Source organism: Aquarana catesbeiana, linkage group LG09, assembly GCF_042186555.1.
Source record: "Aquarana catesbeiana isolate 2022-GZ linkage group LG09, ASM4218655v1, whole genome shotgun sequence".
Classification (NCBI taxonomy): domain Eukaryota; kingdom Metazoa; phylum Chordata; class Amphibia; order Anura; family Ranidae; genus Aquarana; species Aquarana catesbeiana.
In genome coordinates, this window is record NC_133332.1 from 191,955,458 (window position 1) to 191,971,644 (window position 16,187).

Below are 16,187 nucleotides of genomic sequence, written 5' to 3' on the forward strand. Positions count from 1 at the left end.
TTTATAAGGATTATCAGTTATATAAATTTTATTATTTATGATGATACAAGTTTTGGGTGAATAATTCACGTGTCCTTATTATATATGTGCATTGTATCACTTTAAACCAGCGTTACACTGATTATAGTTTAGTATTACTTATTGACTCATGATAATTTTGTGGGTTCTGGTATATTTACATATATCAACATATGTGTTCTTCTTCACTGGTCCAGCGCTACACTGTTCTTTCTGTATATTCTATGTGCCCTTGTATTAGGGTTATTGTGTTTTAGCTGCAGGACTTCCTTCACGGTCCCCTATTTCAGTTTTTATTATCATTTATACTTAGCACCTAGCGCAATTTCTTTTTCTTTTTGGTTTAGGTATTCCAAGTAGTTGACTGTGGTGACCAAGTTCTGGTCCAGGCAGGCTACCGACCGGTCTATCAAGAGGAGGTCGTCTAGGTATGCTATGACAGTTATACTTTGGGCCCTTAATCTGGCCAGAGGAGGAGCCAAACACCCGAGGTGCAGTGGCTAGCCCGAAAGGCAGGGCTATAAACTGAAAGTGGCGTTTTTCTACTTCGAAATGCAAGTACTTTTGATGAGCAGGGAAAATGGGTACATGCAGGTACGCACCCTTGATGTCTATTGACGCCAGAAGTTCTCCTCCTTGTAGGATAGAGACTACTGATCGAATTGATTCCATGCGAAAGGATCGAATCTTTAGGAATCGGTTTAGATCCTTTAGATCCAGAATGGGTCTGACATCCCCATTTGGTTTTGAAACCGTGAAGAGGTTTGAATAAAACCCCAATCCCTGCTCTTCCGTGGGAAACACCACGATGACCTTTTGCGACAATAGTGGCTCCAACACTAGAAGGAGAGACTGCTTTTTCTCTGGATCTCTGGGGACATTTGAGCTGAAGAAACGAGGAGAGGGGAATGCTCGGAATTCCAGTTTGTAACCTAGAGTTACCGTGGAGATAACCCATCTGTCCTGGAAATCTTCCTGCCAGAGCTTTGAGAACTGTAGTAGTCTTCCCCCCCCACCCGAGCGAGCGGGGGCGCTCCTTCATAAAGAGGCTTTAGCGTCTTGTCTAGTAGGCTTCTTCCCCCAGGACTTCTTTTGTCCCTGGGGTCGTCTCTGAAATGTATTTCTTGAGCCTGACGGAGGAGGCTGTCATGACTGCCTGGAGGCTGATGCTCCTGGCACTGGGGAAAGAGCCCGTTTAAAAGAGGGACGCTTACTCCTTTTTCTTAACTCTTAAGAGTGTGCTTTTCCCACTAGAGATTTTTTGGATATAATTGTCCAAATCCTCTCCAAACAGCCTTGCACCATGAAATGGAAATACAGCCAGAAGCTTCTTACATGGTGATTCGGCTGACCAATTTTTCAACCATAAGATTTTACGTATATGCACCAACCCAAGCGAAAGGCGAGAGGTTTGGATAATAGAATCTCTGATTGCGTCAATAGCAAAACATAAAGCCGCTGAAAGGTTGGCCAACCCCTGGGCTTGCTGTTCAGGTAAAACGTTGAGGACCTGTTTAACATGGTCTCTCAAGTATTGACAGACTCCGATTGCTGCCACTGCAGGTTGAGCTACTGAACCTGCTAAGGAAAAAATATTTTTTAACAGGAATTCCATTTTTTTATCAGTTGGATCCCTAAGCATCTGAACATTGTTGACAGGACAAGTCAGACTTTTATTTACGGAGGAAATGGTGGCATCAACTGCCGGTATACCCCACATTTTTCTAAATCTTTCCTCCATAGGATAAAAGTGTTGAAAACTTTTTAGGCGAAAAAAAATGTTTATGTGGGTGATCCCACTCAGAATAAATGAGCTTTTCTAGTAAACTATGAACAGGAAAAGCATGTGTTGTTTGAGGAGGCTTCAGTGAACCCAAAGAAGAGGAGGGTTCTTTAACTGACTCAGATGACTCAGGCAACTTAAATGTGGAGTGGACCAATCCAGCAAGAATCTGCACTAACACCTTCTCATCCTGAGAAGCTGAAGAGGGCCCTTCTCCACTTGATTCCTCAGAAGAGGAATCATCAGTCTCATCCCGACCCCCTGAGAGGGATTCCTATCCTTTTTCCCAGAGTTCCTCTGCTTGAGGGTCCTGGGTAAGCACGTGTGCTTTCCTGCGCGAGCCGAGGCTCCGATCCTCAGGACAAGCATGGAGGGGAGGCTGGGGTGGAGGAGAGAGAAGGGCCGGTGGATGGAAAAGTGCCGAAAATGGCAGTAGCGGCAGCGGTGGCGGGTGGTGTGGTATACTACTGCTGTTTGCTCAGGCCACCCCGGCCCCCCTAACCATGGGAGAGAGGAGAGAACCCCCCAACCCATCCTACCTGGAGCCTGGCTGGAGGAGCGTACAGCGTGGACACTGAGACAGACAGAACAAGCATGAAAAGGTATGTGCTCTTGACAGCCCCCAGTGGCGACAATAGGCATAGCATACATTTACTTAAAGGAGAAACCCTACTAGAATTAAAAAATTCCTGAGGAGTCTCCCTTACCTTATCCAGCCACAGGGTTCTGTTATACAGACCCAATCTTCACCTCTCATGGTGGGCTCCGTTTGAAAAACCTTCAGAGACTGGGGCCCCGTTGAATAGGAGGATCCGCAGTTCTGGCCCCATAAAGCACCCCGCCAGGGATATGGCTGAAAAAAACAAATACTGGATCCCGGGGTCCAGCTCTCTAAAAAGAGAAGCGTTACAGGTAAAACCTCGTTTCTTCAGACACGAGGCCCGGGTACCATCCAATTTGGCCTGAAAAAGCACTTTGAATGGATCCGGTTGCATGGCTTGCCCCAGTATAGGATATTCCTTTGGAGCTCAGCACAGCACATCTTATTCGTGACCAACACCTAAGACACTGGTGAAAAAACTGAGGAGAGGGGTTATATAGGGGGTTGAACTTCCTGTCTAGGGTGTGACCAGTGTCCAATCACCTAGAGATACCCTATAACCCATCAGTGATTACTGAGGCTCTGTGTCCCGTGATGTATGAGAAAGAAGCTTTTTTGTTCAAAAATTTTGATCTTTTTTAGTTTGTTTAGCAAAAAAAACCCAGTGGTGATCAAATACCACCAAAGAAAGCTCTATTTGTGGGAAGAAAATTCTAAAAATTTAGTTTGGTTACAGTGTTGTATGACCACGCAATTGTCATTTAAAGTGCGACAGAGCTGAAATCTGAAAAATGTCCTGGGCAGGAAGGGGGGAAAGTGCCCTGTATTGAAGTGGTTAAGTAACCACAGTAAACCTCAGTATCAATCTATGCCTTTGAGTTGTGGTATGTTGCCAGGATACTGACCCTACCCTATACACATCTCCACTCAGACAGGAAGATTGACCAATGGCAGCTAAAGACATACTTGCATCTGGTTGTTATCTCCTTATAATTAAGGCAGTTGTATATCTGTTCCATTATTTTGTATTTTTGCATTAATTCTGCATTGCCCTATAAGGTTATACACTTGGCATCTGTATGACTTCCTTTCATTTTCTACATTATGAATTTTAGACAGATATGAATAAAAGTGAAGTTTTAGGTCATAGTGGGTTTGGTGTGTGGGTATAGAGCGTCCCTGCTGTTTCTCCATTATTATTTCCCCCGTAAAAACCAACTTACAGCATAAGTATCCACTTGCTGACTGTCCTATAGCACTTTAACTGCTACAGGGCGGCAGCTGTGGGCAGAATTCTGCAATTCCGTTATCAGGGGGCGTGGGTGCCGCCGGCGAGCCACTTCTGCTGTGGTGATTCACAGCAGAAGCTGATCGGTGAGTCCCGGGGACTCGATGTCCTCCGGCATCCCCTGAACACTAGAAAAATACGGAGAACTGAGATATGCCTATGTAAACAAGGCTTATCTCAGTCCTGACAGGGGGGAAGGGTAAATCCTGTTTCTCGGCAAAGCAGGGACTAGAATCAATATCTTCCCCTAATGAAAGCAGCACACTGTGTACACAAAAACCCTGGCTAGGCACACAGTTAACCCTTTGATCGCCCTAGATGTTTAACCCTTCCCAGCCAATGTCATTAGTACCGTGACAGTGCATATTTTTAGCACTCATCACTGTATTAGTGTCACTAGTTCTTGCAAAGTGTCAGCTAGCGTCCGATAGTCTACCGCAATTTCACAGTCCTGCTATAAGTCGCCAATTGCCTTCATTACTAGCATAAAAAATAATAATAATAATTCCATAAATATATACCATAGTTTGTAGACACTATAACGTTTACGTAAATCAAGTAATATACGCTTATTAGGATTGTTTTTTACCAAAAATATGTAGCAGAATACATATTGGCCTAAATTTATGAAGAAATTAGATTTTTTTAATTCTTTTATTGGATATGTTTTATACCAAAGTAAAAAATTGTTTTTTTTCAAAATTGTCTGCCTTTTTTTGTTCATAGCGCAAAAAATAAGAAACGCAGTGGTGATCAAATACCACCAAAAGAAAGCTTTATTTGTGGGGAAAAAATTACATAAAATTTTATTTGGGTTCGCACGACTACGCAAATGTCAGTTAAAATAACACAGTGCCTTATCGCAAGAAATGGCCTTGTTATTGAAGGGGGGTAAATCTTCCGGGGGTCAAGCTGATATACATCAGGTAGTTTTTTGTTCATTTTTAAATCCTCTACTAGGCAATAATTCTCTGGTGCTATCCTGTTAAAGAACGGAAGGGGCGGCTTAAGTACAGAAATAAAGAATATTCTTTTTACACCTACAATTTCTTTTAATGTTTAAACAGTGCTAAATCGAAACTCTGTGAAGGAGGAGGGAGTGCTAAGGCAATCCTCTGATTCATTTGGCAGTCCGTGTACATATTTAGGTTTAGCTATTCCGATGTATAAAACTATATGATTTTTTGTAAAAAGTAATTTATCATAGACTCCTTAAAGGGAACTTGAAGTTCTTGGAGTGCATACAAGAAAAAGGGTTTTTTAGAATTAAACAAAAAAACAAAACAAAAAAACACAATATATTCACCAAAAGAAGAAAGAATGTTATGCATACTGTACTGTTTGAAATGTCTGAAACTCTGACAGACATCCCTTTAACAGCAACACATGCAAAAGTCTTGTATCAGTGTAAGAGCAATGAAAGCATCTTTCAAAACTTGTAATGGGTAAAGTAATAATGCTATCCCATAATATTGTAGCAAAGTATTCCAAAGAAAATCAATGAAATAGTGGCGCTATGGACGAGATATGCTATACTATTAGTGAATCATATAACTGGTGATGATACCTGCTATTGTAAACCAATGACCTAAGGTGCAAATGCTAAACCAAAAAGTTGTATAGTCGTGATACTGCAACTAATTGTGCTAATTTTCTGATGATAAAAGTAGTGAATAAAATCGTTTATACATCACAGTGAACAATTCATGCAATATTAAATTAAACTGTAGAAACACAGTCCATGCCAAAAAATGTGCAAAAAATGTGCATCAAAATAAGTGAATATGAAGTTATGGTCTTCCTCTGCCGTAAACACTCTCCTCCACCACACCGATTGTGATTGTATATCACTCTCATGGAGCCGAACTCACCAGATATACATGCCTTGCACTCTCATGCGCGGCATATAGGCTTTATAAACATCCCCCCAGGGGGTTACTCGAGCTGGATAAAGTTGGGCACACAAAGATGGAGTTCCTTACTTAGCAACACTTCTCAACAGGCAGAGATATGTCACCATGCAAAAGAAATAGGGCCTCCAATAGTGTAATAACGTTTTTTTTCACCAGTTATATGATTCACTAATAGTATAGCATATCTCGTCCATAGCGCCACTATTTCATTGATTTTCTTTGGAATACTTTGCTACAATATTATGGGATAGCATTATTACTTTACCCATTACAAGTTTTGAAAGATGCTTTCATTGCTCTTTCATTGATTTTCTTTGGAATACTTTGCTACAGTTTTCTCTTTTTTACGTTGGCAGCTTTAGTTACTTTTCATCTTACACCGTAGCGCAGTGGTGGGTCATCAAGTTTTTTGCGCAGTACTTGATCACGCTTTTAAAAGATTTATCCCATAATATTAACAATGAATGCCCTAATGCACCTATTTTCATCCCTTATTCAGAACTCCGTTCTAATTATGTAGCTGAATGCATTAACTAAGATCATCTTCAATTTTATGAAAAAACAATTAGGATGTAATCAAGGCTGTGCATCTAAGTGCATAAAACAATAAGACAAAGCCCTAAGGGACAACCATGAAAGCACCAGGAAAATCAAAATAAACATGTGCTCATTGCACTTGAAAATTGAAGATTACCCACGTAATTGATTAAGCTCCAATTGAAATTTGAAACAAAATAAGTACATAGCATGATCATGCCCACAGGTGTAAATAAAAAAACACAGTATTTGGTCTATCTGTATCTATAGAGGATATGGAGTAATATTTTACTAAATTACATTGCGCTGAATGTTCTGCAGCCTTTTGCAGAGAACAACGGACTATAGGAAAATGTGGCCAGGACAGGCATTTTTAGTCGATTTTAGCAAAATGAAAATATTAAAGGATGCAATGGCAACATTTAAGTGCCAAGTGACTGACGGCAATGGTATTAAAATTTGAAACAGACGTCTTCATCAATTAGCAAGGCTGACAAATTGGATTTCCACTCATGTGAATGGAGGCCACAGCACACATGTGTGGGTACAACTTGGAAGAATGCAGAAGACCTTGGCCAGAGGCTTTGTAGTACTGGGAAAGCTGTTCAAAGAAGATCTTGAAACACCAAATTTGTAGGTATGAATAAACTATACTGAAAGTGCTGGTTGAGAGTAGAAGAATTGAAAAAAACTTCAGTAATGAAGGGTACTTTCTGAACTGTATTATAATACACCATTGTGTATATATACACACACACACACACACACACACACACACACAGCACATAAATAAAAAGTTATGTAAAATAAAATGAATTACACACACAAAAGTAACTTATATACAGCATACACAATGCAGCAATTAAAATGTATTCATAAAAGAACATGTTCTCTGTTTGTTACAGTACGTAATAGCTTTTCATATTATGCAATGCTAGAACACTAAAATACTCAGCAGTGTTTTACAAAGAATACTAAACTATTCATGTCATTATATTGAAATATATTTAAGCTTTTCTTTTAAATACCAAGCAGAATCCAAATTATGACTTTCATTAAAAAGAATTCACTGTAATGTGTAATAAATGCACATATGATTGATTAGGTAGTGTAGATAAGGGCTAGAGTGGATTTAAAAAGTCTACACGCCCCTGTTAAAATGTCAGGTTTCTGATGTAAAAAAAAATGAGACAAAGATAAATAATTTCAGAACTTTTTCCACCTTTAATGTGACCTATAAACTACACAGCTCAGTTGAACAACAAACTGAAATCTTTTAGGAGGAGGGAAGTAAAAATTAAAAAAAATTAAATTATTTGGTTGCATAAGTGTGCACACCCTTGAACGAATACTTTGTTGAAGCACCTTTTGATTTGATTACATCACTCAGCCTTTTGGGCATGAGTCTATCAGCATGGCACATCTTGACTTGGCAATATTTACCCACTCTTATTTGCAAAAACACTCCAAATCTGTCAGATTGTGAGGGCATCTCCTGTGCACAGCGCTCTTCAGATCACCCCACAGATTTTCATTCGGATTCAGGTCTGAGCTCTGGCTGGGCCATTCCAAAATTTTAATCTTCTTCTGGTGAAGCTATTCCTTTGTTGATTTGGATGTATGCTTTGGGTCGTTGTCATGCTGAAAGATGAAGTTCCTCTTTATGTTCAGCTTTCTAGCAGAAGCCTGAAGGTTTTGTGCTAATATTGACTGGTATTTGGAACTGTTAATAATTCCCACTACCTTGACTAAGGCCCCTGTTGCAGCTGAAGAAAAAAACGGTCCCAAAGCACGATGCTGCCACCACCATGCTTCACTGTAGGTATGGTGTTCTTTTGGTGATGTGCAGTGTTGTTTTTGCGCCAAACATATCTTTTGGAATTATGGACAAAAAGTTCAACCTTTGTTTGATCAGACCATAACACATTTTCCCAAATGCTTTTGGGAGACTTCAGATGTGTTTTTGCAAATTTAGCCAGGCTTGGATGTTTTTTCTTCGTAAGAAAAGTGTTCCGTCTTGCCACTCTACCCCATAGCCAGACATATGAAGAATATGGGAGATTGCTGTCACATGTACCGCACAGCCAGTACTTGCCAGATATTCCTGCATCTCCTTTAATGTTGCTGTAGGCCTCTTGGCAGCCTCCCTGACCAGTTTTCTTCTGGTCTTTTCATCAATTTTGGAGGGACGTCCAGTTCTTGGTAATGTCACTGTTGTGCCATATTTTCTCCACTTGATGATGACTGTCTTCACTGTGTTCCATGGTATATCTAATGCCTTGGAAATTCTTTTGTACCCTTCTCCTGACTGATATGTTTTAACAACGAGATCCCTCTGATGCTTTGGAAGCTCTCTGTAGATCTTGGCTTTTGCTGTAAGATGCAACTAAGAAAGAGTCAGGAAAGACCAACTAGAACAGCTGAACTTTATTTGGGGTTAATCAAAGGCATTTTAAATGATGGCAGGTGTGCACTGACTCCTATTTAACGTGAGTTTGAATGTGATTGCTTAATTGTGAACACAGCTATATCCCTAGTTATAGGAGGTAGCCACATTTTTATCCCCCCCAAAAGATTTCAGTTTGTTTTTCAGCTGAGTTGTACAGTTTATAGGTCACATTAAAGGTGGAAAAAGTTCTGAAATGATTTATCTTTGTATCATTGTTTTACATCACATAACAGGGGTGTGTAGACGTTTTATATCCACTGTATGTCCTGCTTGTTGCCAACATTCTTAAAAAGAAGTCTCTGGCTTAAAGTGGTATTAAACCCAAAACCAAAAATGCATAGCTCCCAATTGTCCCTAATTTTGAGGGACAGTCCCTGATTTGGAACAAGGTCCCTCTGTCCTCCTCGTTTGTCCCCCATTTTGGTCTGATCTATATAGTTGTATATAAAATGCCCTTTTTATTTTTCAAAAAGTGTTTCCCAGTGCTAACATTTTCATCCAATTTCCAAATTGCTGCATTTTTAAACTTCAAAAGTCAATATAAAAGGAATAGTAGTGGCAAAATAAAGCACTTGTGGGTTTAACCAATCATTTTTTTGGTGCAATTCTCCTTTAAGGGGGCGTAGCAAGGGGTGTGTCCTACGCCTACATACTTTTGCTAATAGGTGTCCCTCGTTCCCATCTCAAAAAGTTGGGAGGTATGAAAATGTAATATATTGCACTTTACAAATCATTAGATATGATTGCTGCATCAGTTTTCTATTTTAAACCTTTTTTTCCCCTTTGTTTTCACCCGGTAATCTGGCCAATAACACACCTCTTGTATTACAGTGCCTCCACTCTGCAGTAGCATTGTTAATCTGGGGGGAGGGGAGTGCGAGATGGACTAGCAGATTAAATACACTAATGAATTGAAGCCAAACTTCAGCTCACATTGCAGTTACACAAGCCGTTACATCAACAGTTTTTTTTTTTCCTTTTGGGAGAACGGTTTTACATGATCATTGTAAGCACCTCTGTCAGTGGTAAATGGTTTGTCTCAACACTCTTAACTCTTGTAGGAGAGCTTGTTCTGAAAAACAACAACAGACTTAAAGGGTAAATTCACCATTACAGAAAAATCTGTAAGATGAACTTACACAGGACCCCCTCCTCACACCGCCCCCCCCCCCCCCCCCCAGTCCCAGTCCTGCTGACCTGGAGTGTAGTGATCACCCGCTAGGAGATATCTGGTCACTGTCTCACTGGTCTGGGGCTTAGAAATCCCCCACAGCTTAATCTCCAAAATGTATCACATCAGGAGGTACATTTAGGAGCATTCTAATTGGTCAGTGCCATCACATGGACCGCTCCGACAAATCAGGACCCGTGTAGCCCGTCCTGTCACTGCAGACGAAGAGGAGAGAAAGCTGCAGGATTTCAAATCCACGGACCGGTACAGCGGCAATACGATCTGTCAGTGCGGGAGATCGGACTAGAGGTTAGCGTGACCGGGCGCGATGGGGAGGGGGTCCAGTGTAGGTTCACCTAACAGATTTTCTGTAAAGGGGAACTTACACTTTAAGCAGTGTATATGAGATGTTTTTTTCGTTCAAGAGATCTTCATATTCACACAAGGATCTCCCCCGCCGTGCTATTGTATTCTGACAGCAGGGGCTCCTACCAATCAGCATACACAGATCAGCACTGCAACCATTGGCTGCATGCACTGATAGAATGCTGGTTTTACATCATGACCTTTAGACAGAAGCCGGTCATTAGAGTGGCTTTTCTTAGACAGTAGTACACACAAACAAAAAGTCGGCTGCTTCCTGCTGAACCGGCCGACTTTTGGTCTGTGTGTACGTAACTTTACTGGCCAGATCACCAGGTAAAAGTAGAGGATAGAAAGCCTAAAAAAGAAAACTAATGCAGCCACCACATCTAAGAATTGTTAATCTGCAATATAATAAAATGTTTGCTTTTTGGTTTATTACCACTTTAAAAGTCTAGTTTTAATCACATCTTAAATTTTGCAATAATAGTTTTCTCCTATGACAACAACACAAATGTGAACAGATGTTCATATGTAGGCCTCCCACAGTGAAAGTTTTACTCACCTGTGCTGATCTGAGGTCTTGAAGAATTTGCTGACTGAAGTTTTCTTTTTACAAGTATTGTTATCCATTTCCCAATTAAGTTGTTTTCTACAAAAGTGCACAAGGACATACAGGTAAATGTTTGGATATGTGATCTTATTTGTGAGGCAATAAAACTGTCAGACCCATGTCTTATTATGTAACATATCACTTATTACTTACAGTATGTACCTTATGATTATCACTAGACTCAGAAACAATACATAACTCCTAGTCGATTTGGCCTCCTAATTACAATAATCCACCAACACAGCTGCAGCCACCTCAGTTGTTTACAGCCTGATGAAAATATCTTTAGAGCTGGCCGTCTTAATCCCCACATAGGCATGAGTGGCCCATATGTTGAGACTGAAGAGATGCATAGCAGGTAAATAACAGAGGAGGCTGCAGCTCTGCTAGTGAGGTCTGTGGCGGGGAAAGTTTATATTAGGAGGTAACCTGTACTTTAAGCTAAAAAGGTCATGCATTCTCATTCAGATTCGAATTCCAAAAGTAACGTATATACTCGAGTATAAGGTGAGATTTTCAGCCCTTTTTTTTGGGAAAGTGCCCCCCTCAACTTATACTCGAGTCACCGCCGTCTGCATACATGATCAGCGTGTCATGCAGGCAGACGGCAGCCAGCGTGTGGTAATATAGTTTGGAGGCTATTCCAGCTTTCAAAAGCCACGCCTCCTGCTCATCTGTGATAGGCTGAACACTCCATTTCCCAGCAGTCAGTGTACAGCCTATCACGGACATTCTCTCATCCTCATCTGTGGTATGAGAATGAGAAAATGTCCGTGATAGTCTGACCACTGAGTGTTCTGCCTATCACAGACGAGGAGGAGGCATGGCTTTTGAACAGTGGAATGGCCGCAAAAAACTGATTATCACACGCTGAACGCCACAGGGAGGATGGAGATCGCCACAGGGAGGTTGCACAGGTAGGCTGCACAGGGTCACAGGACACATACACATGTACAGGACACAGGGACACAGAACACATATACATGTACAGGACACAGGGACACAGAACACATGTACATGTACAGGACACAGGACACAGAGACACAGAACACATGTACAGGACACAGGACACAGAGACACAGAACACATATACATGTACAGGACACAGGGACACAGGACACATATACATGTACAGGACACAGGACACATACACATGTACAGGACACAGGACACAGAGACACAGAACACATATACATGTACAGGACACAGGGACACAGAACCAGATGATTTATTTTGCTTTATTTTTGTTTATAATTTTGACTACAGTAAAACCTTGGATTGCGACCATAATTTGTTCCAGAAACATGTTTGTAATCCAAAGCACTTGTATATCAAAGCAAATTTCCCCATAAGAAATAATGGAAACTCAAATTATTAGTTCCACAACCATTTATTCATAGGTCCTTCAGTTTATAGTCTATATAAAAAGATTATAGCAATGTGACCAGGTTGTGTAATCATAAAATGTCCATCCACAAATGGCAGCCTCCACAAGGGGATTAGAAGCAAAATCCAGTAGGAGCTACAGAGTATAAAAGAGAAGAGAGGCGCCTCTAAGTGTAGCAATATGTTGCTAAATGTTGTACCTTCAATAAATGTAACCATATTGCTATGGCGCCGCTCTTCTCTTTTATACTCAGTTTGACATGATGCTACTTGTATATCAAGACATCGCTTGTATATCAAGTCAAAATGTATTTAAAAATTTTGCTTGTCTTGCAAAATGCTCTCAAACCAAGGTTTACTGTATTTCATTTAGAACAGCTATAACCAGGAAACACGTTGAGTGATACAACTATGTAAAGAATAACATAGTCTATAATTATCCACTGCTATGTTAACTTATGATCAAGATCTTTTCATATATGTATATGTTATACATTGTTTTTGTAAGCAAGTGGTAGTACGCTCTATTATATAGTGGTTATTATTAAAAGATGTAAGATGTTTTAACTGAAACACGTTGTGTTTCAAAAGTCCCAGTTAAAACTATTTATATATTTCGATATAATGCTTTTATGAATCAGTGAGTCAGAAAGCATTGTATTTAGAGGGTTAGCATTACAGCCAAACTAGTATTTTGAGAAGGATGTAAGCAAAAACAGTTTCCATATTGCTCTTAATACAGGTTTCCTTTAACCACTTCAGTCCTGGAAGAATCTACCCCCTTCCTGACCAGAGCACTTTTTGCGATTCGGCACTGTGTCGCTTTAACTGACAATTGTGCAGTCGTGCAACATGGCTCCCAAACAAAATTGACGTCCTTTTTTTTCCCACAAATAGAGCTTTCTTTTGGTGGGATTTGATCACCACTGCGGTTTTTATTTTTTGCGCTATAAACAAAAAATAGCGACAATTTTGAAAAAAACGCATTATTTTTTACTTTTTGCTATAATAAATATCCCCAAAAAATATTTAAAAAAAACATTTTTTTTCCTCAGTTTAGGTTGATACGTATTCTTCTACATATTTTTGGTAAAAAAAAAATTCGCGATAAGCGTTTATTGATTGGTTTGCGCAAAAGTTATAGCGTTTACAATATAGGGGATAGTTTTATGGCATTTTTATTGATAATTTTTTTTTACTAGTAATGGCGGCGATCAGCGATTTTTATCGTGACTGCGACATTATGACAGACACATCGGACAATTTTGACACATTTTTGGGACCATCGGCATTAATACAGCGATTAATGCTAAAAAATTGCATTGATTACTGTAAAAATGTCACTGGCAGTGAAGGGGTTAACCACTAGGTGGCGCTGTAGGGGTTAAGTGTGTCCTAGGGAGTGTTTCTAACTTTGGGGGGGAGGGGCTGTGTGTTACACTACACTAATTGCCGCTCCCAATCACAGGGAGCAGAGATCAGTGACAGTGTCACTAGGCAGAACGGGGAGATGCTTGTGTACATTAGCATCTCCCTGTTCTTCCTCACCATCAGACCATCGCAGGTATCCCCGCAGACATCGGGTCTGCGGGACCCGCGATCGTGGTCACAGAGCTCCCGACGGGCGCGCGCACCCGCGAGCCGCCTCTTAAAGGGCAACGTACAGGTACGTTAATCTGCCTGTACGTGTCCTTCTGCCGCAGTATAACTGTGTGAGGCGGTCGGGAAGTGGTTAAATAAATTACTTTTAATTACTTGAACTGCCACTAATTCATCCATATAATACCAAGGAAACAAAGTTGGATTTGTTCATTCTCTGTTTATAATCAAAACTAGATTTAGAGCAACTTTACGCTTGAAGCTTTAAGGTACCTGTATTATTTCTGTCTGAGACCTCCTCATCTGCTTCTGATATGCTGCTGATGGTTTCAGAAAACAAAACTTCATGAGATTTCACGTGTGAATATGATTCAAATGTATCGCTTTCATAGTTTGGAACAGGATCATTGGTAAGAGATTCAAATGAATCACTTTCATAATTCCAACTAGATTCATCTGAAGTGGATTCAAATAAATCACTTGAGTAGTTTGCAGAGCTGCTCCCAGACTTGCTCTGTGCCAGTGTTTCTTCATAATCAGGGCTTTCCTGGCCACCAGGAGGCTGATCCATTATTTCTCTGCAAAATAAAAACAAGATATTACTGCAAGCAAAAACAGTTTTTCTTCCACCGCACACAGGTAGAGATGGGAAGGCCTGGAAAAATTGGGGGGAAGAATTTTTTTGTTTGTTTGTTTTTCCAAAGCATTTTTGTTTATTTCTGGAAAAATTAGGGGAAAAAAAGCGTGGAAGATGTTCTTTTACAAATGATAAGTAATATATCTGATATGACATGGTATTCAAACGATATAACATTAAGACCCTAATGAAAGATTTCTGAGACTTTATGTAAAGTCTTCAATTATTGCAAGTTCTCTCAGCTGAAGACAAGCAAATCCTGGAATACAATTAAAGTAACGCTGTACTTCTCAATGTATTTCTCGTACAAGAGAAATATGCATTTCTGCCACTAGGGGGTACTGCAGGGGAAAGGCTCTAGTTTAATTTGCTTGTGGGCTCCATCTTGTACCTTTTACAGATTGTTTGGAATACAGTAGATTAATTGACAGGTGAGAGGGTAAATTTGTCTGACAAATTCACTTATCTTTAAATTATTCCTACTAATGTTCCCCACCATCACAGCATAATGTTTCCCTATAGACTGGTCAGTAAATTGGTTTTCTTTTCCTCCTCTAAATAGAGCTGCACGAGTAATCACCAAGAATCGGTATCGCAATTTTTTTCCCCGTTGCGATCTTGATAAAAGCGTTTCACGATTCTTGCTATGCAAAGAATTATCTCTGCTCTTCTGAAGCCACAGCCCTCAAAAGAAAGGAAGAGAAAAACTGGGCAGTCTGCCAAGAAACATAACATTCCTTAGCAGTGTAACTAACTCTAAACATCTATCAATTTGTCAGTGGACTAGACTTCCTGTGTATTTGAGGAAAGTTTAACCACTTAAACACTAAACCTTTTTCTGACATTTGTTGGTTTCCAGTTAAAATCATTTTTTTTTGCTAGAAAATTACTTAGAACCCCCAAACATTATATATATATTTTTTAGTAGAGACCCTAGAGAATAAAATAGTGGTTGTTGCAATATTTTATGTCACACTGTATTTGCGCAGAGGTCTTTAAAATGTAATTTTTTGGGGAAAAAAATACTTTAATGAATTAAAAAAAGCCCAATTTTTTTGTATAATGTAAAAGATTTTACATCGCGAGAATCGTGATCTTTTTATTATAGGCAAAAAAATTGTGATTCTCATTTTGGCCAGAATCGTGCAGCTCTACCTCTAAGTAAAATGGTGAGACCAACATCTAGAGTTTAGAAACATTTCTACAGTGCAATTTCTGCTGAGAGCAAAGCTGCAATTTGCAAATATTGTGAGAAGAAATACTATTTTCCAAATGCTACAAGGATGACAAAACACATCCTGGCATGCCAGAGGTGCCCTAAAAGACATTAAAAATACTTTATGGAATGAAACGATGAGGACCATATTGAAAGTGCAAGTAGCTTTTCCCTCCAGAGTTCTCATTCCAGATACACTCTCTTTCTTCTGCTTCTGGATCATTACAAAGTGTTTCTTCACCAGCAGCATCTTCAAGTAAGGAAGTGATGCAAACCATGGGCCCCCAATACACAATCCCTTCATTTATAGAGAAAATGACACCTAAAAAGCAGGAGAAAACTGATCACGCTCTTTCATGAGCAATATATGCTTCTAGATCAACATTGTCAATAACTGAAATTGCATATTGGCAGGACACTTCTAAATTATAATGAGGGAAATGGGGTGGTAACTTGTTCTCATGCATAGGTGAAATGTTCTTAACATATGCAGTCCTTGTTATTCTATTTGTACATTAACATTTCAAAAAGCAAGTTTAGTTTATTTAATAAATAAGCTGTACTTTTATTTCAAGAATAATACTTTTATATACACTGCATTTCACTGATTAAA

At 39.7% G+C, this 16,187-nt stretch overlaps 1 protein-coding gene across 1 annotated transcript in view; it reads right to left on the reverse strand.

Moving 5' to 3' along the window:
* Nucleotides 1-16,187, reverse strand: part of LG09H8orf48 (linkage group 09 C8orf48 homolog) — a 72,514-nt gene that overhangs the window by 18,338 nt on the left and 37,989 nt on the right. The window contains exons 2-3 of the mRNA XM_073599460.1: nt 13,995-14,299; nt 10,689-10,775 (exon numbers count right to left, since the gene is read on the reverse strand). Of these exons, the coding sequence (XP_073455561.1) occupies nt 10,689-10,775; nt 13,995-14,292 (385 nt within the window). The 5' untranslated portion in view covers nt 14,293-14,299. The remainder of the gene's footprint in view (nt 1-10,688; nt 10,776-13,994; nt 14,300-16,187) is intronic.